The sequence below is a fragment of the Trichomonas vaginalis genome, chromosome III (assembly GCF_026262505.1).
Source record: "Trichomonas vaginalis G3 chromosome III, whole genome shotgun sequence".
NCBI lineage: Eukaryota > Parabasalia > Trichomonadida > Trichomonadidae > Trichomonas > Trichomonas vaginalis.
Genome location: NC_067205.1, coordinates 4,231,327 through 4,255,197, shown reverse-complemented (window position 1 = coordinate 4,255,197; position 23,871 = coordinate 4,231,327). Strand labels below are relative to the sequence as shown.

The window sequence follows — 23,871 nt, the reverse complement described above, 5'->3', positions numbered from 1 at the left end:
TTGACCGACAAATATTAGCCAGTATGGTGGTCCATCTTCTCTATACCTCGGAATGTTTTCCAAGATATCCATAAACCAAGCATTTGGTGTTGAACTAAAGATTTTTACCATGAGTGCTTTCTTTGTTGCTTTAGAAACATAGGGTCCTTGTTTGGATTCGTCATTTTTATCCTATAAGAAATGGGTTTATTTGGCGCATTAGCAGGAGTTGCATCCAGATTTTTGCCCGCAGTGGAACAATAGCCAGAGGTGTATTTGGAGTTGGAAGGAAGATTTTGAGTACATTAGGTATACTGAAAGAGAAAGCACAACCTATTATACAAACGTACAGAAAGGTTGGGAGGTAGCACGAGATGCAGCAAATCTTATTCCAAATCCTGAAACAAGAGGAAAAGTTCAAGGATGGATGGACAATGTAGGAAGACAAGCAGGAAACTACTATAACAAAGCAAATGACTACTATAACCAAGCAGGACACTATATGGACCAAGGTGAAAGATTCTTTAACAGAGGATATAACCATGCACAACAATGGGTAAACAACAACCAACCTCAACCGCCTCAAACTTGGGGAATGTAAATTTTTTACTGAGATGAAATGAACAATACAGCATTGAGACAAATGGGTTCAAGATGGATTTGTCGACTTCCAGCAGTTACACAACCACGTGTTTGTCAAGTCTCCTATACCTCAGGAAGTTTTAGACCGACTTAAAAAACAACAACAACCAGTTGAAAACAAACCAAACTAAAATTTTTACTGAGATGAAATGACCGAAGAAGTTGAAACGGTAGATTTGACACCACAAACAAAAAGTTCAGAACCATTGTCAAAACCTGTCAAAGAACTTACAGATGAAGAGAAAAATTCAATAATAGAAAGTGCCAGGTCTGGAAATACAAACCCTAACTATAAAGTCACTTTTCATAGAAATGGAACGGCTAGTATCTCAAAAAAGAAACAGACTCTCACAAATAAAATATTGAAGTCTGAAGGAGCTTTCGAGACAACAGATGGAAAAGTTTACTTCACTGACCAACAGTTCATTATAGAACATCTCATTGACTTAGAGTCGAAATATTCTAAACTTTACAACAAACACAAAAAGTTGAAAGGAAAACAAAAACAAATGGCATATGATATTTATGAAGATGTTGACGACACAACCATACCTGCAAGTGAAGTAAAGTCAGGTGAACCAAAAAGTGACGAAAAACCGATAGAAGAAGGTGAGCCAAAAACTGAAGATAAACCAAAACCAAAGGTTAGTTTCCAAACTAAACCAACTCAACCTTCATTAGCTGGTATGGGTTGGCGTCAAAGACTTATGGCAGCAGGCGGTTATGTAAAGTAAAGAAAAAAATATTTTTTTATTTTTATAGAAATGCCCCCATATAGAATGGATAGAAAATCTGCTAGAATAAAAGCAGAGTTAGAAAGATATGGTTGGAAAGTTTCGAAGAAGTTTAAATATAGGAAGGGAAAGCCAATAAAAGTCTATGACAAACTGGCTGGTCTGACCTATGAGATGGACTTGGAAACCGCGCGCGCCAATTATCCAAACAGACTTGAGAGGTTAGAAGAAGAACGTCTTATGAACATACCTTTCAATGTTTCTGAACCTCAAGTTGAAGGACACGACGGCTTTGCCAGATTCTACTGGAAACATGACGAACAATTGCATCCTTTGAGAAGGAAAAAAGGAAAAGGTGAAGATGCACATGCTCCCATGGAAAGAACAAGATATGCATATGAAAAGTACCGTGAAGTTAGAAGTAAAATTACATCTGGTCAAACCTTTACAGTAAACTTTGACGATGGAAAGAACAAAGAAGGCTTCATGGGTGTACTTGCTGCCATACAAGACGGAAATAAGAAAGGATACAATCTCAGATTGACCATAACAGATTTGGATGGTCATATATACTATGCGCATGGCAATGAACAAACAGCTGCAAAACTTCTTGACGCTTTCAAGACTACAAAGAGAGAACAAATGTTTGACTCCGACTCAGACATTTTGAATGCAATTGAAGGAATTGCAAGTGTAAAATTTGAATGGTATGAACCTAACCCTCAAGCAGTCAGACAACATGCTGGATACTTCCCCTTCATAAATAAGTCTGACATTGACTTGACAAGGTATGGAATTTACAATTCAATTGAAACAATTGTCAATGAACCTTGCATTCTTACATGTCTCAGGAACTCTGGTCTTGTTACAGATGAGAAGATGAAGTATCTTGAGTCATGTGTGAAAACAAGGTACATTCTCAGAGGTCAATTGGCAAAAATTGCACCGTTGGCAAATGTCAATATCCGAGTCAACATACCTACAGCTAAAGGTTCTTCACATGACGACTATGTTGTTGACAAAGACTTACCATGGTTGAAGATTGTAATTGTCCACAACCACTTCATGTTGAACGAAAGTCTTACAAACCCATTGTTCGGAAAAGGCAAGTGCAACATTGTCAGAGCTGTAAACATTCTTTTCGAGAAAGGTTTGTTGGAACCAATTCCAGATGACAAGCTGACAGAAACTTTTGTACCAAAAGACGAAACAAACTTTTCATTGTTAGCAAGACCAAAAGTTGTTCCAGACAAAGTTCTAGTACAAAAGAAGTACACAATTCCAAAAGGAGTTGGATTGTTCGGATACCAACCTGAACCAGAAGAACTTCCAATGAGGTTGCAAGAACTTCAAGATGCTATAAACAAACTTCCATTGAGACATCCAATTGACGTCAAATTGTATTGGAGAGCATCTGAGTTAGGTCAGAAGGTTTTATATGAAACAGGTTGCTTCGACGATGTTTATGAGATAACAGGAGAAGTTTCTCAGAAGATAAGAGACTCACTTGAATTTCCACAAACTGGACCGATTGGTTGCGACAAGTTTGACTCATATGAAAAGATATACTATGTCGACCTTAACGCTGCGTACATGAGGTTTGTCCAATATATCCCGACTGGAATTCCAAACGAAGATGGTGAGTTCTCGGGAAGGAACTATACAGTTGGAAAAGTCATACAACAACTGTATGATATTAGGAAAGCTTCAAACCCCAAACTTGCAATGACACTCAAATTGCTTATGAATTCGACATGGGGATATTCCATTAAGAAACCTCAAGAGATGAAGAGTAAACATTATGAGAAGGTCGACAACTTTGTTGAAAGGTTTTCTCCTTTTGTTTTGAAGTACGAATTCACTCAAGGTCAAAGTGGCTTAGTAACCACATTAAAACCTATTGTCGAACATTGGTCCTATCCTCAGTTCGCAAAGGCAGTCCTTGACAACTACAACAAATTCTTCTCCGAAGTCAAATCCAAAGTGAAGGTTTACTATGAGAACATTGACGCACTCATGACGAACGAAGAAGGCTATAACAAACTCATTGAAATGGGAATGGTCGGTGAAAAGATGGGTCAATTCAAATTGGACAAAATTTTCACCGAAGTTCATGTCCTCTCCAAGCGTAAGTACTGGGGCATACTTGAAGACGGCACAGAAATAAAACATTGCATGAAATAAAAAATTTTTATTCGAATTTGAATCGGACAGGTCGAGTTACACCATTCTTGGTCTCAAACTCATATATAACCTGTTTGTTTGTATTTTCGTCGACTATGACACGAGACACGAACATTGACCAAACGGACAAAAAGTGTCATTTCAGATGGTCCCGCAGCCAATCGCATTCGAGCACTTCGAAGAAGCCTTACGTTCCAAGGGAGAGGGTGTCTGGTGCAAGGCAGAGGTCATGAAACTCTACGAGCAGTACATCCTCAATGCCTGGGAGGACAAATCGTCCTTGGATTGGCAATTCTACCAACTCCTCTGGGACGACCTCCTACGCAACTGGGATGACGAAAGAGTCCAATTCAGAGGTCGGGAGCTAATTGTCCAAATTACCCTTAATTTAACCCACTTAATGAACTAAACACCTAAATTTACTCGGGGTTTCCCCCTAAAATAAAATTTTTTTACTCTTAGAACCACTCGAGGTTCTCCTTACGGTTGTTGAGCTTGTCACCGTCAATGTGTCTGACCTTCGTCTTCTTGTTTGGATTTGGAACCCATTGAATTGCGACAAGCTTGCCCATGGAAATTGAACCGCGATTCCGAAGGGTAAGGTTCAAGTGTCCCAAGTTGTTGAGGACTGGGGTAAGAACCTTGCCTGTCTCCCTGTTGCGGATTTGGTATGGGTAGGGTTGGGAAATTTCATAACCGTCATCCGCAACAAGGGTTGCCCAAACTTCCTCTTCTTCGTGTTTCTCTTCTTCCTCTTCCTCTTCTTCGTGTTTCTCTTCTTCCTCGACAATTCCTTCTTCAATTTGGTACTCACGAATTACGGTGTTGGAGGTTCTGTCCTTTCCGAGTACCTTCCAGATGGCGTCTATCTCTTCGAAGAAACGGTAGATGAGTCTGGCAAGGTCTCGGTTTCTCTCTCGTAATGCGCAAGGTTTCCGTCAAATCGTTCAGGCATTTCTCATTGGAAGCTTGGTTCATGAGGACATCGGCTTTGAGCTTGGTCATCTCTTCCATAAGACTACTTTGGAGAGTCTTAACGGTGTTTGTCAGATGAGCTTTCAAATTCAAAATTTGAATTTGAACTGGGCGCTTGTCTGGCAACATTGAAAGGACATCTGCCATTGTGTTCGGCTTCGGTGCTTGTTCGGACATCGAAAAAATGAAGTGGTTTGAGAATGACGGTTTTACTTCAAAAAGCTTGTTATGACGGTTAAGTCATACAACAAGTTTAAAATAATATCTTGTTCTTCTTCTGAACGTTTGTTGTCTCTTCCGATAAAAGTTTCGAACATGAGAACCAAAAAACGTTTTTTGAGATTGCGGAAGAGTTCAGGCAAACGTTCATATTCTGGATATGTTGGGAGCAGTTCAAAACATCTGAGCTGACTTTCGGACAAAATTGGGACAATGTCAGAAAATTCATCTTTGGTCGGACTGCTTGAAGGTAAGTCCCTTACATGTAAGTAGCTCTGGTAAAGTCTTCTCATTTCTGCTAACTTTTGGAGTATAGCTTCGTAGTTTAGAAGTTTTAATTTTAATTGTCTTATTCCACTCTTTACTTCTAAACGGTAACTATCCATGAGGTCAAGAGTAGCTTTGGTAGCTTTAAGTGGAGCTATCTGTTCCTTGACTTGTGCAATTTTGGTTGCAATTGTGGTTTGAGCTCCTTCAAGTTCGCCGTCTATGTCGTTCTCAACACCTTCAACCATAGCTTGAAACTCTTCATCGGTCCATTGAGATTGGTGTGGGACGAATTTAACTTGCTTCATTCAAAAAAGAAAAAAAAATGTTTTTACTCAAAGCGTGCCATATAGATGGCTATAAGAAACTTACCAGAAGGCTTCTTCTTCACATGAGTCTTCGGCAACTTGAGTGTTGGTGTTGGAGTTGGGTCTGGAATTTCAATTCTCTCTCGAGCGCAACAACAGATGTCAGAATAACATTCCCCACTGTCTTTCTTGCCACCATAAATTGTGTATTGACCGAACTTGCATTTGCAGGAAGACCGGTCAATACAAGGTTCACAGTTGAAATAGTTGTACACAAACCTGTTGAGTACGAGTGTGAGTAAAAACATAAAAAAAGTGAAGTTAAAATGAGATGTTTACTGAATTGGTTGGATGTCGCCTTCTGAGGTTATGAAGAACGGCTGTCCAGAGTAGTGAAGTAGTGCTCTGAGAATTTGTGTAATTCGTGGAATTGGGCTCTCACGATATGGAAGTAGTATCCAAGGACGTTTCATGAAGAACTTCAAGAGGGCTTCTTTCTTCACATCCTTAATATCATCGAATGCAGTGCCTTCTGGAACTTGAATTGCAACACCTGTTTCAATTTCCAACTTTAAGACACTATTCTTGGACAACCAGAAGCCAATGGACTTGCTTGGTTTGCACTTGCAGAGATATTCCTTCACGGTTTCATTTACCTCAATTAGATAAATTGCTTCGTCTAAGGGGTCAAGCTCCATACTGAGTCAGTACAATATTGTACTTTTTCAAGACAATGTTGTACTTTTTCAAGACAATGTTGTACTTTTTCAAGACAATGTTGTACTTTTTCAAGACAATGTTGTACTTTTTCAGAACAATGTTGTACTTTTTCAGAACAATGTCTCTCAAATTTGAGTACAGCTGTACTTTTTCAGAACAAGTCTTGAACTTTTTCAGAACAATGTTGTACTTTTTCAAGACAATGTTGTACTTTTTCAAGACAATGTTGAACTTTTTCAGACAATGTTGTACTTTTTCAAGACAATGTTGTACTTTTTCAAGACAATATTGTACTTTTTCAAGACAATGTTGTACTTTTTCAAGACAATATTATATTGTTTCAGAACAAAGACGGTTAAGACACAAACGAATGTCCGACGTCCCACCTACTGAACCCGTTCCACAGCCAGAAGAACAGCATGCTCCAGCACCACAACAGGTTCCACCTCCACAAGGCTACCCACAGCAACCTCAGTTCCAACAAGGACCTCCGAATTACTACCAATTTCCACCTCAAGGTTACTACCCACCACAAGGCTTTACTACCCACCACAAGGCTTTCCAAACTACCCTCCTCAACCCATGCCTTACTTCCCTAACCCTTGGATGTTCATGTCAAACCCTCCACCCCAATTCCAATCTCAATCCCAATCGAAGAGAGACCAAGAGTTCGAAGAAGGTCTGAACCGTTTACGCAAAGAGTATGCCACAGCCCCTATGGAAGATGACAGGCTTTCAGTCTCTTCCCTAAGGTCGACCGATTCGACTCGTACCACAGATTCGGTTCGTGACCGTGAAGACTACCTCAAGCAGTCTGAGAGACTCTTCATCCTACAACCATTTACAGTTGGAGCTCTCAAGAACATGCGCAATTACGAAGGTCAGACACCAGCTGGAGACCGCAAAACAGACGTACTCGCAAGAGCAGTCCAACTGGTCAAGACAAAGACGAGATAGTCGACTTCATTCTTGCAGCTTGCCCATACAAGTAAAAAAATAAACAATTACGAGTTAAACTTTTTACTCTTTCTTTTCTGAGTTGTTTAGAGCTGGTTTCTCTTGTAGAAACCTTTCGTACTCTTCCATGGTCATGTAATTGCGAATTTGGTACGCAATTCCAGGTTCGTTGTTTTTGAACCTTACGTATGTAACGCTTCCATCCTCCTCAGGGAAGTAAGCTGCTAACATCTGACCAAGTTTTCTCGGTGACTCGGAGCTCATAAAAATGTCACTTTTTAAACGTTAAGTTTTTAGTCTTATTTTACCCTTTTTACCCTTTGTTTACCCTTTGTTTGTCAAGGTAGTATTGGAGTGCAATTTCTCCAAATTCTCTGTGTCGGAGTTCTTCAGCATTTTCCAAGGTGTCCTGGAGAACTCAAAGAAGTTGTCAAGAACATACTGCCATGCTGCTCTTCTGAGTTCGTCGGTATTTTGGAAGTGTTGCACCTTCGAGTCTTCGGACATGAAAAAATAACACTTTTTCTATTAAACCGTTTACAATTTGAATTTTGTTGCTGAATTCAGCAAAAATATAATTTAGGGTAGATGGGTATATCTAACCTCTTTTCTAACCTCTTTTCTACCTCATGAATTTTCATGAATTTTATACAGAAAATGCTTGTTTTGAGGTCGAGCCACTTTTGGCTCCACCGTATTCTTTCAACCAAAACTCATGAATTCGGCAAAAATATATTTTAGGGTAGAAGGTTAGATATAACCTCTTTTCTAACCTCTTTTCTACCCTCTTGAATTTGTCATGAGTTTTCCCGAAATAAAAAATAAAGTTGGTTTTTTTAAAAAAATATTTTTTATTTTTATTGTAAGAACATGTTAGCAACAACAGCACCAAACTCGTTAGTCATGAACCCAACTTCAATGTTAGTAGAGATGAAAAGCTTCATTCCTTCTTCATATACTTTCGAAACAAAAATCCAGAAGATAAAGCAAGAACTTTTAACAAGTATTTGACTGTTGTGCGAAAGATGAAACAAATGAACAGTATCTTTATGAAATGCAGGATATTATTGACCATTTACCCAAATTGCCTGAAATCCAACAACAAAAGCTACTATTCCAGAATTCGATGAAATAGAAGTCAAAGCAACTGACTCAGTAGAAATAAAGAAGTTCATACGAAAGGTTAACTATGAGTTTCTTGGATTTCATTGCAACCACAAAGTCATGGACAAAGATTGCGACATGGTATATAAGAACATCTCTGACATATACAAATCTGAGTTTAAGACCTACGACAACTTTGTTTCGTTAGTTGCAAAATGTGTATGGCAGATAAGAGATAAAGATAGAAGAGGTAAGTATGGAACGAACAGATAAAACCCGCAACTTTTGAGTTAAAGAAGCAATTGACGCCTTAGTCATACTAGCAGGTAAGATTTCAATGTACAATGCTAAAATGAACCCACAATGTTCAAAATGTAAAGCAGCAATGAGGAAATATAACTACTCCGTCAAAGAGATAGAACGTATGCGAAACGACTATGCTGACTTAAAGAAAGAAGTAGAGAAACCAGCAGAAGATAAAATGGACATGTTGACATTTCTGAACAAAAACTATCCAACAGCTGACGATTTCCTTCTTCAGATGTCAAGAAGAATATAAAGAAACCTTCGGCATGTTAAAACATTCGATGTACTGACAGAAGAAATAGAAGCTACGAAATTGTTTAGAATTTCACGAATTCACAATGTTTACCATGTAAAACGCTTATAAAATAACTGGGGGAAATGAGGTAGAAAAGGGTAGAAAAGAGGTATATCTAACCTTCTACCCTAAAATATATTTTTATTGAATTCTGAGTAAAATTCTGAGTAAAATGACATATGGAACACGTACTTTTTCAGTAAGGACATATGGGGTAGAAATGAGGTTAGAAATCGGGTTAGATATACCCATCTACCCTAAAAATATATTTTTATTGAATTCAGCACAAAACTCTTTATTTTTATTGACTTTTTACAATTTGAACTTTGTTCGCGTAGATGTGAATTCTGAAAGAAGTATGAGGGTCTTGTATGACTTTGTACTTCTCCCATAGTTCATGTCTGTCAAACTTACCTGCCATGGACTCTTTCATAAGTTCCATGAAATCGTCTTCGGACAATCCAGGGAAAAGTATGATATCAGTAAGTATTCTCTTTACATCCTTACTTAAACTCTTTGCTGTCTGTACACAAATGACAACTGAGATGTTAAAGTGTCTGAGCTTCTTAAGAATTCGACACATGTCTTGTTCTCTGTTCTTTAACAAAGGATGAGAGCAAATCATCTAAGATAAGAAGACATCTATGAGGGTAAGTCTTCCAATCGTAAGATTGCAATTTCTTCGAAATGTATTCTATCTCTTTCTGTTTGTTTCTGAAGTGTTTCTTCTCTAATATTCTCTGCATTTCCTCATTTGGGTCTTTAAACTTAGAATTTATATACTCATTTATAGCATTGTACTTCAAAACTCTTCTTTGGTACTTCTTTATCCAATCTAACAACTCAGAGTCTTTTATACATACTAACTTAGACTTTTTATAATATCTTTGAACGAATTACGGTTTGGTCAAATTGACCAGAAGTACTACAAATGACTACTAACTCATAGAATGGGTTCTTCTCATCTAGTTCTTGTTGTTGTGCAGCCATTTTAAGATAAGTGAAAGTCTTACCCGACCCAGGTGGTGCAATTAGACCTGTTATACCATTCTGAGCAAATAAGAACTTGTCATGTATGGGTTTTATCTGAGCATTTTCTAACTTCCTCTTGTTCTTGTTTAAAACATTCTCAAATTTCTTGTCAATGTCAGCAAACTTTTTTTCTAACATATTTTTAGAAAAATTAAAATTTTTATCTTTTAGAAAATGTCTAGCGATTTCGCTATCTATATTCGAGACAAGCTTTTGACTCAAAACTTCTGTCGACCATAAAATCTTACATAGTGTAAACAAGAAAGGTGAATTTGTTCTAAAGTTCTGTTTCTGGGAATATGACAAGAACCATAAAACATTACAAAGAGCAGTCTTAAAATTTGTCAATGACAGACTTGTTGACAGAGATGACGCCGATTGGAAAGATGAAGTCCAACAAAAGTTCTTAGAATGCAAAGAAGACACATGCGCTGTTCTTGAAGATGAAATAGAAAACAGAATAGAAGAGCTATTAAAGGACAAAGAACTTTTACATAAATATGGTTCGAGAAATTTGACATAACTCCACCAGAAAGAAGAAGAAGAAAAGAAAGAAAGAAAGAAAAGAAAGTAGAAGAAGAGAAGAAAGAACCTGAACCATTCCAGAGAAAAAGAAATTTGACATGTAAAAATAAAATTTTATTTTTAGAACATTTCTGGGTCAATGTCAATGTTCTCTTCCTCTTTAGGAGCAAACACTGGCTTAGACTCTAAAATCTTTTTACCCAATTTACCTTGAACTTCAACTATCTTAGACTCATAATATTCATAGTCGTCTGCTTTCTTTGGTTCATAAGGTATAACAAGTTTGTATGCTTTGCCTTCTTCGAGTTTTGAGAACTTTCTGTCAAAATTTTCTTTGACTGCTAACAAACCTTCTATGTCTAAGTCTTCAAATTTCGCACCATTTTTAGTCACAATAGCAAACTTAACGGGTTCGATGTTCCAAACTTTGTCATATGTAGACTTTTCAAAATGGTAGAAGTAAACATTCAAATATATGAATGGGTCTAGTTCTTCTTTAAGTCCTGACATGTACTTGTTGACTGAAATATATTTCGTCATCTTTTCTATCGGATAAAAAAATATTTTTTTTAAAATTTACTCATAAAAATTATTTCTTTGTATATACGCCGTTCTGTATGTCTAAAAGATTTTTGACATTTGCCAAGAATGTTCGTTTAGACGCTGCCATATAACCATATTCTTGACAATATTGTTTATATTCATCGTACAATGACCTTTCATCTAAACACTCAAAGTTAGTCTCATCTATAAACAGTTCATATACACTCTTGTTTGCTTCTAACAATGTTTGTCTCTCTTCGGTATATGGAATTTGTCTTGGATTGAACTTAGAAATATCTAATGTCATAAAATATGAGAACAAGTGGTTGTAAAAGTCAGATGTCAAAGTTTCTGCTAAGTCGTCAAAATATTCTGTATCTTGCATATGAGAATCTGACGTTCTGACAACTACATATCTTCTGTCAGAACTTTCTAACTTCATCGGAACAGTATTGTTTGAAACCATAATGAAGTTTGCAACATTTTCACAAACTCTTTGGTCTTTATATTTTCTTTCAACAACTCCAACTTTGTCTGTTATAAGACTCTTCAAAGCATCTGAGTTCAAAACTTTTGTTGTATCTATACTTTGAAGTTCGTTACATACTATAAGTTTCATATTCTCTATTGAAGAGTTAAATTTACCGCAGATGTTTTCTAAGTTTGTCATATTAGGGTTCGAATAGCCCTCTAACAGTTTGCACAAAATATCTGTAAAGAAAGTGTTCTTACCTGTTCCTTGTTTTCCAATTATAATGAGAGCAGTTTCATTTTTAGCACTTGGATATTGTAAGATGTTTGCAAACCAACATAAGATATACTCATAGACTCTTTCGTTTCCATTGCATATAATTTCTTTGACATGGTCTAACCAAGCTTCTATAACATTTTCTTTCCATTCTACTTGTTCGTATTTATATCCAGTGAAGATAGAATAGAAGTTTGGAGATGGTGTATAGAACTTTATACCACGAACTGAAAAATCTTCTAACTTCGACAATAAGATATCCCAAGCATCTAACATCTTCATACCAACCTGTACAACTTTTATTTTCTTAAGTTTCTGTCTACATTCTTGTTCTGAAACTATTGTCGCTCTTGGTTTGTTAAAGACAACATCCCATTCTTTCATGACATAACATTCTGGGGCAGAGTCAACATAAATGACTAAACGTTTCAAATTCTCGACTGCTTTGTTATAGTCTCTAAATGGACACATATTTCTGAACGCTTGGAAGTCATAAAAATCTGAAACGTCTATTCTGTACATTTTTATAAAAATAAAAAAAAATATTTTTTTTATTCTTGACTTTGTTGTTGCATTTGTTGCATTTGTTGTTCTTGAGCTATTTGTTGTTGAAGTTGTTCTTGTAGTACAATACTTTCACCAGTTGCATCTTCCAATTCGAAACTTTCTGCCGTCATTGACAAATACATAGGACATAAAAGTTTTACAGGAACAAAGTTTGCGTCAACTAAGGTTAAGTTTATGTTTGCTAAAGTGTTTGAGTTTACTAAAGCTGAAAACTCTGCATTCGAATGAACAATAGGCAAACCAGCAGAGAAAGTGTTGTTTATACGCATGAGTATCTTTTGGTCATAGTAGTTTCTGTCGACATTCGAATAGCACTTTGAACCTAAGTTTGAAACAATATATAAATAGGTGTACTTAAAGTCAATGGAACAGACACCTTGTATGACACCTTTTCCTGTTATAGGAAACTGTTGGTAGTAAAAACCAGATATAAGTTTTGTATTATAGCTCATATCGTTTATAGTAAACTCAGTCGGACATCCAAACATAATGAAACCTGCTCTAGTTGCAGCACATGTTACATCCGTCCTTAAAGTATTAAATAAGTCAACAAAACCTGTTGGTGGTATATCTGAGTAAGTATCTTCAAAGAAGTATTTTTTACCATTCACAACAAACAAAGTCTTCTGGTGTCAAAAGAGCAAAACAGGCTTTAGTCGTCATGTGTTTAAGGTCAGTTTACAATATCGTCCTTGAGGACTTTGTAAGTTTGTTGTTATAGAATTATATGACTCAGGGTTTTTAGTCGTAATAGTATAAACCACTATGTCTTCTGCCATTTACTTAGCAAGTAAATTTTAATGAAATGTTGTGGTCGTCAAATATTTTTATGACGTCTGGGAAACTATATTTTAAGTTCAACGTTTCACCTCCTTTCATAACGTATATCTTGTCAATGACATTATATGAAACACCACAGCAACTAACGTCGGGTTCTATTTCTTTGATGTTTATATCGTCTGCCTCTGTCAAAAGTTTCAATAGTTCTTTCAAAATTTCATGAGGTGCGATGACATATGAGTTCACTTTTACAGGGTTGTGTTCGACCAAGTTTAACATTATACCAAAGCTTGACAAATCTTCTCCTGAGTTTTAAGTTTGTCTTTAAGTTGTTGGTAGTCGTTTCGAATATCTGCAACAGAACTTAAGTCTCTGCTAACTTCAGGTATGTTGGTTGTTCTTTTACAGGAACTATTGTTATACCATCTTCGTCTTCGTATGGTTTCCCCACTTCAACATCTCTTTCTTTGACATTGACAACAACACTTTGACTGTTTGTTTGAGTTGGTGAATTTAACTTCACATCTGCCACCGCCATTAAACCTTTTGAAACACTTACGCTTCTATTTTTCGGAAATGACATTTTACTTAGAATAAAAAGATGGACGTATTTGAGTATCTCTTCGAATTGAAGCAGAACAAAGTTTACACACACAAACAATACAATCATTGACAGAATAGTTCTTTATACAAACAATGGAAAATGTTATAGAATAGCAGTCTTTGCTGAACCAAAATATTTTCATAAAGCAAAGAAAGTTGGTATAACTGAAATGGTGAAAGTTCTTGAAGCAGACAAAAATATAACAACAAAACTGACCGATATTTCTAAAGGTAAGTTTATAATACAATATTATATCAAAACTGGCGTACTGTCAATATTTGACGGAGAGAAGTCAGTTCAAGAACAACTTACTGACCTGCTGCCAAAATCTGCTCGATGGAAGCTGTCGTTATGCCAATCTGAGGAGCCCCAGCAGGTTTCATCGAACGAATCTTCAAAAGAGCATCTTCCGTGAAAAGTGCTATTGGTTTTGTAAACTTCTTTGCTTTCAATTCATCTGGACCGTCTCTGTCACCAGTATATTGTATTTGAACTGTACCAACAGTTGAAATACCACCCATAAAGTCTTCTGAGTCAGCAAATGGAATGCCAAGCCAAAAGTTTGAACGGTCTCCATTTGTATATTGAGTTTTTGACCTCCTGTATGAGTCCATACTTTCACATATGGCATAATAGAACTTTGCATTTCAGGGTTAATGGTTGTTGTGAAGTTGTTGTTAAAGTTCATAGCATCTAATGTCAAGTTGTATGACCTCATATCCTCAACTGTAGAATATTCTTCTCTTGGATAGTATTTGCCATCTATGTTTATATGGTATTTAATACCAGGGTTGTAGAAGCAAGAATAGTCATTTATAGTTCGTCTGAACAGTACAAACATAGTATCTGCATGTTTCATTGCAGTTGTTAAAGCAATATCTGTTCTTGCACCTGGGTCAGCACTTTGGTTTCCAACTTCACCTGCAAAGTCTTTGACAGATATTTGGTGTATAGGGAACATAAGTGGAACTGCAATATATTTGGCAGCTAAAGCATTTGAAATATCTGGGTCCAACATATAGACTGCAAGTCTGCTTTCTATTCTCTTGCATTCAAATTTTTCGCATGTGAACTTAACTGGGTCCCAAGCATTCCAGCAGCATTGAAATAATAGTTTACTTCAGTGTTGAGGTTTGAGAAACCAAAGTCTAAGTCAACTTTGTTTTTGCAAAAGTCGGCGAATGACGTTTATTTGCTCCCTACTTCTGTAAGAGTGAATGGGTCTTGTGTTGGTGCAATGACTAAGTTATTTTTGCTTGGAGTAAGTTCGATAGAAATTTTTCCTGCCCAGTTTGGCAAGTATCTTAAAAACCTGAAGATGAGGAAAGATGACAAAGGAACTCTAAGTTTCATTTTACTTTGGTTACTGCTGCTGCAGTTTGTCCAGAAAGGTTAACATAAACTCCTGGAACGTTAGGGTCAAGTCTTCTTATTTTCTCAATAGTTGCATACTGGTCTGTTTGTTCTCTAGCTTGTGGTTGTACTGAGTTTCTCAAAGCGAACCATTCATAGTTTGCCCATGTTACTGTTTGAACTAAGTCAGAGTTAGAATATATCTTATATCCCATGAAAACTTCTGGAGCATATTGGTATCCGACATAGAAAATTCCATTGCAACCTTTCTTGTCAGACAACTTGGCAGAAGGTTTTATTTCAATGTCTTGTTCCACGTATAAGAAAGAGTTGTCAATAGAAATTATATGAAACCTGTCGCAAGCAATATCTACTGTTGTTGAAGAACCTTCTCCAAACTCACCTACGTTTCCATAAGAAACAGCAGTTGTATATTCGTAAGTTCCAGGAACTATTTCTGACCTTCTAATGGCATTGTCGCATTCGTTATACCATTCGGAAACATTTCCATTCATAGCATCCAAAACTGTTGGCGTTATATTCTGAGCGGCGTACATTTCATATGAGTAAAAATATAGAATAGTTGGATTTATATGTCATAATAGAACCCACGTGGACCAAGCTTTACTTTCTTCCTGACTGAGTTTTTAACTCTTCTTTTTCCTTCATTGCCCTCTGCTTGAAGTTGTTGCATCTTTGCATTATGTTCATCTAGTATGTTGCAAATTTCCCATGTCCTTTTTGCCTTTTGGCTCTGGTCGCCCATCTCAGGTAACCTATATCCTAGAAAGAGTTTGTCATAGTCTGTATTTGAGTCTTCGCGTATTGTTTGCATGACTCTTTCCTGAGTTTCCGGTTCAAGCTCTTCAAACAGTGCCTGTCCATATGGAATAAGCTCGTTTCCAAATATATGTTTTTGTAGCCATTCTGGTTTTCTTTCCATGTTACCAACTATATCTTTTGTGAATGGGAAAGCTTCTACCCAATCTTTCAGTCTTGCGTCGTTTATTTCTGTAGTTGGTTTTATTTTGTCAAGGAACATGTTTTTCAATACTAACATTTCATTTGGTACTGTCCATTTGAGTTTTCTTAAATATTCATCCCTTCTCGGTTCATTGTCTGCAAAGTAAGTTTTTATGACATTTTGTAAACTTTCGTTTGCAAGGTCATGTACAATAGGTTCTCTTCCTTCTCTCTCCCTAACTTTCTTTCTAAACTCTTCACCAAATATACCATCTCTATGGTTCTGTGTAGTTCTTTGAGATAAATGTTCTAGAACGTCAGGTGTTATATTTCCATCAGCCATGTTCATTTCATACTGGTCCAAAATATCTGCATTTTCATATCTTTCAATGGCATTAAAGCCGCGCTAAAATACCAGCTATATCTGGTTCACCATTGACTTCCATTGCGTCTACAACTTCTTGGAATTGTGGTTGTAAGTTTATGAACCACCTATCCGGGTTAGCTTTATGACCCCATCTCATTGTAGTTCCATCGTCTGCAGAAACAAAAGTAGGTTTGTTTCCATCTTGGTTAGGTTCTGAATGAACTTTAAACAATGTTTCATTTCTATATGTTTTCTTGAAATTTAACCTTTTATTTCACCGAGTTCATCCGAAGATTGAACGTTAAATGCTCGTAAGTAAAAAGGGTTGTTGTATTTGTGTACATTTTTTTTCAGTTCTTCCATTCTATGCTGAATATTTTCATCTGGTGTTGGAGTCTTTTGTATGTCGGCAAACATTTTTCGATATTCTTCTACTATGTCAGCCGAATTTTTTAGACTCTTGGAAATATTCCATATTCTCCGCATACTCTTGTTGAGGGTCAAGATTTTTCGGCTGTTCCAAATCTTCATCTAGTTCTGTGAAGTTAGTTTCCAAAGGAAGGACTTGTTCGTTTCCTTCAGGCTCTTCTAGCTGTTGTTGCTGAACTATTTCTTCCATGTCTGGTTGTATCTGAACTTCTTCCTGTGGAGTTTCTTGTACCTCATCTGCTGGCATTTCATATATTCCGAGACCGTTTTTAACAATTTCCCTTTCTAAGTCATCGGACTCAATAACCTTTTCTTCTTTCGTTCCGTCTCTATTTTTTACGCGTTTCATGACGAAAGTTGAATTGTCATTTAGCTCTGACATCAAATATCTCGGAGTAAATTCATCATGTCATTTGGATGATATGCTATTAAATCATATCCCTTAGCGAGCTTGTATTTTCCAGGTTTGAAATTATATCCATTTGGTGCTGAGCCATAAAGCTAAATAGGTTCGGGTCAGTATTTCCATCCTTGAACTTTCTAATAGCTTCTTTATATCTGTCACTAAAGTCTAACGTATCTGGGAAACCATAGTCTTCCTTAAGCCTTTTTAAGAATTCTTGGTTTCCTTGTTCTCTACTTCTTTTATGTCCTTGCTCTGTTTGTGGTTGTTGTTGTTGTGCAGGGTTTTGAACTGTTGGTTGTGGTTGTTGTTGTGCAGGGTTTTGAACTGTTGGTTGTGGTTGTTGTTGTGCAGGGTTTTGAACTGTTGGTTGTTGTGTTGGTTGTTGTGTTGGTTGTTGTGTTGGTTTTGGTGCATGCCTATGTCTGTGTCCATGTGACGATGTAAATGTTTTAGGTAGTCCTGGTGCAGGTGCTTCTCTTGGAGGGTTTGGTGGTATATAAATTCCAACAGCTGGTATATAAGTTCCACCAGCTGGCACATATGTTCCATCTGCAGCGTAATGTCCTACCTGACTTTTCGTTCTTAAGAAAGCATTTACTAGGTCTGTTTTGGTCTGTTGTAACTCTTTTTCTTGACTTTCCACAACAGTTGCTCTAACGGCGTCATAGGCACTTTGAACTGCCTGTCTCGTTGCTGCATCTGTTATTTTCGTCATATTTTGTGCTACTTCTCTTAACTCTTTGTCGAAACCTTCAGACTTCAGTTTCTTTCCAGATGAGAAGTCGTTCACTTGTTTCACCTTACTATGAAGAGCTTCGAAGGCGTTCTTAAAGTCAGCATTCGTTAAAGCTTCATTTGAACTATCTTCATCCGCTTGTATTTTTGTCCTTATTGACCCTATGAGTTGGGCTGCTTTAGCGTTGGCTTGGGCATCTAACCAGTCATTGTTAGCTTTTATATATTCTGCGCTTTTCATTGCCTTTTGCATAGCCGCGTCGTTATTTTTACTTTCTTGTGCTAAGTTTTCATACTGTACGGTTTGGTTTTGCAACTGTAAAAGTTTTTCTGCCTTTACATTTGCTTCAACTTCTTTTTTATACTCATCGCTATCCATATATGTCTTCAGGGCTTTTTGTTTTATCTCTTCATCTTTCAGTATTTTATATTGAGTAGTATGGTTTTTCAAATTTATGACATCTTGTTCCATTTTTGCTACTTCTGCTGCTTTTTCTGACACTTTTTTCGCATATTCCTCTGTACTTAGTTCTTTCAGTTGTTCTTCTTTCTTCTTTTTCTCTACGTTTAACTCATTGAGTTTCTTTGTGTGTCTGTCATATTCTAGTTTCTTTTCGTTTTCACTTATTTGTTTCTGTATGTCTATGTTTGACTTTTTGACATCTGTTATTTGATTTTTGAGTGAACTCAAATTCATTTGACTTTGAGGGTTATAAGCTGTTCCGTCTGCAGCTCCACCATAGCCTGCCATTTTCGCTAAAAGTGCCGCTCTTAAACCTCCACTCTGTGCACCAACAACTCGGTTTAAAAGCATAGGATTGCTTGACATTTGTTGCAACATAGTGGGGTCATTCAGCATTTGTTGTTGCAACTGTTGTTGTGGTGTCAGTCTTACTATTGGATGTTTCAATGCTCTCTTCCTCTTACGTATATTCTTACGTAGCTTACGTGGCATTTTAAGTGAAGTTAAAAAGCGGTTTTCGACAGATGTTTATATGACACTTTTTGTTCAGCACAAAAAACTACTCGGTCAAAGTGTTGTCAGTTTTGTAAAATAACGGTCCTATCTTGTTTTAAAAGGGGAAAGGCTTCTCAAAGTATACTTCCTTGGAACGCCTGTAACTTTTCCTGTAGCGAAGATAGACCCTTACTTGTCCGGACAAAGTTATACTATTTTGAGTGCTCTACAAAAAAGTCAACGGCGACGACTCTCAAAAACCGTTGTGTAAAAAGTTTTACCGTTGGACAAAAAAGTATGTATAGAAAACAAAAAACGTTTATAGTTCATTCAATATTTGAGATGGAACGGTTTGCCAACGGAGACTTTTCAATAAAATAAAAAAATAGAGGGGGTTACCGTTGACGAAAACGGTTTATTTTAAACTTTTCTATGAGTAGTCCGAAAAAAACAGTTTATTTTTGTCTAATGGCATTCGCTAGCGTGTTCGCTCCAAATTCACCTGAAGAAATTGCTTGCAAACTTTCAGCACCCACAGGTTTAGAGCCTCAATATCAAACTGCAGCATCTACACATTCTCCAAGCAGAACAGACAATTCGCTCAATCCAAAGCCACTTTCACTACCAAAAACAATACCAAACGAGCTCCGTATTACAAAGAACCACAGCAACGCTGAACTACGCAAAATACTACTCAGATTGTCTGAAGAATACTTCAATTCAAAGCCAGAAGAAAGAGTTCCTGCAACTTTTAACAAAGAATATTGTGAACAACTCAACAAAGTTCTTGCAGACTTTACCAAACTACAAAAAGAAACACCTGACCCATTCGAATTAGGTGACACAATTGTCAACTATTTTCCAACAATAACAAAGATAATGGTTGACAGAACTATATGTCAGCTTATTGAAAGTCTTCCACCCAAAGCTGCAAAAAAAGTCGAACAGTTTTGGGTCGAATTCAAATTAAAGAGTTATGGATATCAGGATGACGAAGAAGAACGTGAGTACGGACAAGAAACAGCAAAATGGCAATGTCTTAGCTCACTCAACCCCAAGTTCAAACCATTATTTTACTCAGACAACAACACAATTCAAGTACGCAAAATTGCTATTCATTTCGTTAACCAAGCAGAAGACATTGAAGAAGGAGACTCTATCTCAGTTTATGTTTGCTACTGCAAATTTTTCAAGGACGAATTTGGAGGACCAATTCTCATGCATGTCTTCAAGCCACGTCAGCAACTCTACGTTGAAACTGAAATAACACTCATGCATGGAATGTATCTCAAGTTTGAAAGCCAATTGGAAAACACATACAACATTTGGCTTTCATACATTCAGTTCGATACACCAGATGACTTTGATGTTGAAGAAGAAGACTCTACTCAAGAAGATGAACCACAAGACTCAATCCAAGAAGAGTCCTCCGAATTCACACCCGAAGACTAACAATTTTCCGAATAAAAACTTCAATTATACTAAACATCTTCAGGGCTAGAAGGCACGAAGTGCCTGGAAGCCCCACTACCTTTTTTTTTTTTTTTTTTTTTTTTTTTTTCAATCAGATTGTAAAGTCGAATTGGCATAATTTTTATCGAATATTCATTAAAAAATTGATTGATTGAGCGATGCCAGTAATATTTTATATTTTATATTAAATATTGATAATTTAAATCTAAATGCAAATTAATGTTGTTAACAAAAAGTATTGGAAATCTTAATATTAAGGTTTCTAAAAACACATATGAGTTCTATTATCCATGTGAAGATCCATCAGAGTGCACAGACTACGTTGTTGATATCCCAGCTGGTCGATACAAAGTTGAGAGTTATGGTGCCAGTGGTGGTTATTCTGATGACCACATTAGTGCATTTCAAGATCCATCTAACAACAACAAATGCTCAGAAGACATTGTCCTTCAATTCAAAGGAAATGCCAAATGCCGTAAATATGCTAGCATGGGTGGATCAGGTGGATATGTTTCAGGTATCCTTTCTTTGACTAACACCACTTGTGCCTACATCATGATTGGAGGACATGGACAATATGTCACTCCAACTTCTGTAGTTGAAGATCCATATTTGAAAGAAAATATGATTCCTGGCGGTTACGGCGGTGGCGGTTTTGCCATTAGATATTACTCCTTAAATGCACCTGGATCAGCGAGCGGTGGTAGCCGTACTGCATTAATGATTAATGAAGATGACATTTTCCATTCAATCCTTGTCGCAGGTGCTGGATCAGGAACTGATAACGCTGGCGGTTTTTATAGAAAGGAGATGATGGAAGCGGTGGTTGTGGCGGTAATTTGATTGGACAAGGATGGTGGTATAACGGAGATTATAATGATAGCTTCATTGCAAATTCATCTAATTTCTTCACGTATGGAAGTGGTGAATCAGCATCTGGTACAGGAAGCTACTCTCCTAATGGAGTTCAATCCTCATCAGGCGCAAATGATAGAGCAGGTGCAGGCAGTGGATGGTATGGAGTCTTTGCTTCGCATCAAGGGAATTCCGGTGCCGGTGGAGGTACTAGTTTTGCACTCACAGAGGGTGCAATAATCCCAGATGAAATGTCAGTTCGTGACAGCTTCTACGAAAACGAAGTTGTTGGTCATTACAACTTCAGTCTTTCAAGCGAATATGTTCTTACATCGGTTATTCACTCTGCGGGTATTTGGGTCGGCAACGGCATGTTTCGTATTACCAATCTTTCCATTATCATTCCAACATGCAAAATGATGCAATATTGTCGAAATATCCAATATTCTTATTTTGCAGTATTTATATTAATGTATTCTGAATAATTTCTCCATTTTTTCTGAGAATAAAAATTTTCATGGATTACCCTCTATTTTCAGGAATTACCGTCACTTTTTTCTCACATTCTAAAAAAGCTTCTATATCTCGACATATATAGACATTTTCGAAGCATTTTAAAAGAGGATATGATAGAAAAGATGTTGAATTTTATGATTTTGTACTTTGTATGGAAATATGAGACGTGAGATTTAATATGATTTGATTGCAAGTTGAAATTTTTATAATATATAAAGAGTGTTTTTATGATAAAATTTTTGCTCAAAAACAAAAATTTTGGTAAAACGGTAATTCCTGGCTGACGTTAAAATATGCTTTGTTCTCCACTAAAAATACTATTTAATGATATAAAAATCAATTATTTTGAGTATTCATAGAGTTTTTTGTTGAAACTTCAAACGCATGAAAACTACTATTAGAATAGATTAGATTGAAAATAAACAGCGGAAACAAATTCAGCACATTTTATATGATTTAGTGCTGTGACAAAAGTATATCATTCACACTCAAAGGAAAATCTGATTATCCCAATAAAATAGAAATAAATCAATAAAAAGTATAATAGATGCATTCTATTTGGATGATGATACTATATCATTTATCAAATTTTGAAAATATTTATTTTTCACGAATTCGAACCGAAACAAGACCTCGAACTCGTCAAAATTTTTAAAAATGAATATTTATCAAAATAAATGCAGGATTTGTTGATTATATCATTAATACTCCATTCTTTTAGTAAATACATGTGCATTAGCCTTTTCCTTGCAAAAGATTGAAATAGATTTTTCAATTTATTCGGATTAAAATATATTTTTCGTTTATCCATATCTATGTAAATACATTAAACATCATAACACTTTGAAATACTATTGTTTTAGTAATCAATTTCTTATCCTTATCATTTCTACAATTGGGATTATTCACTTCATCATATAAAAGTTCTAAAAATGTCAAAAAGTATTCATTTTAGGAATAAAAGACTTATTTTAAATTTAATATAATTATTTTTATATCTATACAAACAAATTGTGAGAACATTCAGGTGGCCCCATAAGTAATAATATATCAGTATTTTGATATGATACCTCATATATAAGGTATGATTAGAAAGCTGAAATCAGCTTTTTCAATTTTTCATCAGTGAAAATGTTTGATACCTCATACCTATTAAAATAGCCTAATTTCAGTCCCATCCCTCTTGTATTCGTTGAGATAAGGAGATTTGAAATTATGCAATTTCGACGCCGTTACCCTCTCCATTTGCTACAAAAATGTAAAGGATATATAACACTGTTGTATAAATTAATATTTTATTGTTATTTTTTAAAAATAATACTTCAATCATGCTAAAATTGAATTTTTTTGATGCAAAAAATAACTTTATACGGTAATTCCTGGAAATAGAGGGCAAACCCAAATTTTAGCTAAAAGTGACAGGAAAAAAAAGTTTAGTATTAAAAAAAGACCGATGAGAGCTTCGTTCGAAATATAGAGGGAACTGAGAATGCGCAACCATTCTCAGGGAATATTGGATGCTATTCCCGTTCCCTCTGTATGGAAAATTGAGGTTTTCAAAGGGAGTTAAAATAATATCAAATTTATACTAATTTACTTCAAAATACAAAAGTATTTGACAGCTAAAATTAGTTACTTTAGCAAGCCTATCAATACCCTTTTACGATTATTGCTACTTTTTCGAAATAAAAGTAAAAACAAATTTATACTAATTTACTTCAAAATACAAAAGTATTTGACAGCTAAAATTAGTTACTTTAGCAAGCCTATCAATACCCTTTTACGATTATTGCTACTTTTTCGAAATAAAATAAATTTATTATCAAAAACCTTTTTTTCTTAGTAAAAATAAACGAAATTTTTTACCTTATGAACTTTTGATGGAAATATGCAAATTTAAAATAATAAAGAAAGCCGCGAGCGAAGCGATCGGCTTAGTTCGAAGATTTTGATTCAAATCTTTGCTGATCTGTAATTCGCGGAAGCCGCGAGCGAATCGATCGGCTTAGGTCTAAGATTTTGATTCAAATCTTTGCTTATATTCCTTAAATTCTTTATGAAACTCGCAACAGTTCCATAAAAAATTTTAAATTCTAAACTGTCGAAATTACCGATCGGTAATCACACCCTTCATGGTGTGTCACTTTTTACAGTCATGTCACTTTTAGCTAAAATTACCCCTACTCGGAAATAGAGGGTAAATTAGATGTGATTAAAATTAATCTGATTAATCTGAGGTATAGTTTGTTGTATTTGAATACTTTAATTGATGAGATTTTGATAAAGTAAGTATTTATTACAAACCAGGAATTTATGTGCTAGAGTTA

General features: G+C 36.0%; 13 protein-coding genes and 6 pseudogenes across 19 annotated transcripts, besides 2 other annotated features; 8 read left to right on the top strand and 11 right to left on the bottom strand.

Annotated features, from left to right (window-relative positions):
- Positions 1-20,261: part of a mobile genetic element that runs on past the window's edge.
- On the top strand, positions 181-580 carry TVAGG3_0639300 (annotated as a pseudogene). Its single transcript has one exon. A coding segment is annotated over exon 1 (400 nt).
- On the top strand, positions 1,131-1,355 carry TVAGG3_0639290 (phage tail repeat-like family; the record flags this gene model as incomplete). The annotated part of the gene is made up of 1 exon (XM_051241176.1): positions 1,131-1,355. The coding sequence occupies one exon, from the start codon at positions 1,131-1,133 to the stop codon at positions 1,353-1,355; it is 225 nt and encodes a 74-aa protein (XP_051087763.1).
- On the top strand, positions 3,685-3,948 carry TVAGG3_0639280 (uncharacterized protein; the record flags this gene model as incomplete). Its single annotated transcript, XM_051241175.1, has 1 exon — positions 3,685-3,948. One exon carries the CDS (start codon positions 3,685-3,687, stop codon positions 3,946-3,948), a length of 264 nt encoding a protein of 87 aa, XP_051087762.1.
- On the bottom strand, positions 3,998-4,691 carry TVAGG3_0639270 (annotated as a pseudogene). The gene has a single exon. A coding segment is annotated over exon 1 (694 nt).
- On the bottom strand, positions 4,724-5,308 carry TVAGG3_0639260 (uncharacterized protein; the record flags this gene model as incomplete). Its single annotated transcript, XM_051241174.1, has 1 exon — positions 4,724-5,308. One exon carries the CDS (start codon positions 5,306-5,308, stop codon positions 4,724-4,726), a length of 585 nt encoding a protein of 194 aa, XP_051087761.1.
- TVAGG3_0639250 lies at positions 6,399-6,985 on the top strand (annotated as a pseudogene). Its single transcript has one exon. A coding segment is annotated over exon 1 (587 nt).
- Positions 7,049-7,249, bottom strand: TVAGG3_0639240 (uncharacterized protein; the record flags this gene model as incomplete). The annotated part of the gene is made up of 1 exon (XM_051241173.1): positions 7,049-7,249. The coding sequence occupies one exon, from the start codon at positions 7,247-7,249 to the stop codon at positions 7,049-7,051; it is 201 nt and encodes a 66-aa protein (XP_051087760.1).
- TVAGG3_0639230 lies at positions 7,856-8,759 on the top strand (annotated as a pseudogene). The gene has a single exon. A coding segment is annotated over exon 1 (904 nt).
- On the bottom strand, positions 8,992-9,273 carry TVAGG3_0639220 (protein of unknown function, DUF4106 family; the record flags this gene model as incomplete). Its single annotated transcript, XM_051241172.1, has 1 exon — positions 8,992-9,273. One exon carries the CDS (start codon positions 9,271-9,273, stop codon positions 8,992-8,994), a length of 282 nt encoding a protein of 93 aa, XP_051087759.1.
- Positions 9,316-9,860, bottom strand: TVAGG3_0639210 (annotated as a pseudogene). Its single transcript has one exon. A coding segment is annotated over exon 1 (545 nt).
- TVAGG3_0639200 (protein of unknown function, DUF4108 family) lies at positions 10,368-10,787 on the bottom strand (the record flags this gene model as incomplete). The annotated part of the gene is made up of 1 exon (XM_051241171.1): positions 10,368-10,787. The coding sequence occupies one exon, from the start codon at positions 10,785-10,787 to the stop codon at positions 10,368-10,370; it is 420 nt and encodes a 139-aa protein (XP_051087758.1).
- On the bottom strand, positions 10,837-12,060 carry TVAGG3_0639190 (uncharacterized protein; the record flags this gene model as incomplete). Its single annotated transcript, XM_051241170.1, has 1 exon — positions 10,837-12,060. The coding sequence occupies one exon, from the start codon at positions 12,058-12,060 to the stop codon at positions 10,837-10,839; it is 1,224 nt and encodes a 407-aa protein (XP_051087757.1).
- TVAGG3_0639180 (uncharacterized protein) lies at positions 12,090-12,374 on the bottom strand (the record flags this gene model as incomplete). Its single annotated transcript, XM_051241169.1, has 1 exon — positions 12,090-12,374. The coding sequence occupies one exon, from the start codon at positions 12,372-12,374 to the stop codon at positions 12,090-12,092; it is 285 nt and encodes a 94-aa protein (XP_051087756.1).
- Positions 14,942-15,399, bottom strand: TVAGG3_0639170 (uncharacterized protein; the record flags this gene model as incomplete). The annotated part of the gene is made up of 1 exon (XM_051241168.1): positions 14,942-15,399. A coding segment is annotated over one exon (458 nt), but the record flags the coding sequence as incomplete, so codon positions are not given.
- Positions 15,432-15,785, bottom strand: TVAGG3_0639160 (protein of unknown function, DUF4106 family; the record flags this gene model as incomplete). Its single annotated transcript, XM_051241167.1, has 1 exon — positions 15,432-15,785. The coding sequence occupies one exon, from the start codon at positions 15,783-15,785 to the stop codon at positions 15,432-15,434; it is 354 nt and encodes a 117-aa protein (XP_051087754.1).
- On the bottom strand, positions 15,874-18,697 carry TVAGG3_0639150 (annotated as a pseudogene). The gene has a single exon. A coding segment is annotated over exon 1 (2,824 nt).
- On the top strand, positions 19,169-20,152 carry TVAGG3_0639140 (uncharacterized protein; the record flags this gene model as incomplete). Its single annotated transcript, XM_051241166.1, has 1 exon — positions 19,169-20,152. The coding sequence occupies one exon, from the start codon at positions 19,169-19,171 to the stop codon at positions 20,150-20,152; it is 984 nt and encodes a 327-aa protein (XP_051087753.1).
- A 131-nt stretch (positions 20,262-20,392) lies between the features above and the next one.
- On the top strand, positions 20,393-21,016 carry TVAGG3_0639120 (glycine-rich protein family; the record flags this gene model as incomplete). Its single annotated transcript, XM_001307195.1, has 1 exon — positions 20,393-21,016. One exon carries the CDS (start codon positions 20,393-20,395, stop codon positions 21,014-21,016), a length of 624 nt encoding a protein of 207 aa, XP_001307196.1.
- A 263-nt stretch (positions 21,017-21,279) lies between these two features.
- TVAGG3_0639110 (uncharacterized protein) lies at positions 21,280-21,513 on the top strand (the record flags this gene model as incomplete). The annotated part of the gene is made up of 1 exon (XM_001307196.1): positions 21,280-21,513. The coding sequence occupies one exon, from the start codon at positions 21,280-21,282 to the stop codon at positions 21,511-21,513; it is 234 nt and encodes a 77-aa protein (XP_001307197.1).
- Positions 21,514-22,935: 1,422 nt separating this feature from the next.
- Positions 22,936-23,730: a mobile genetic element.
- Positions 23,731-23,871: the final 141 nt, after the last annotated feature.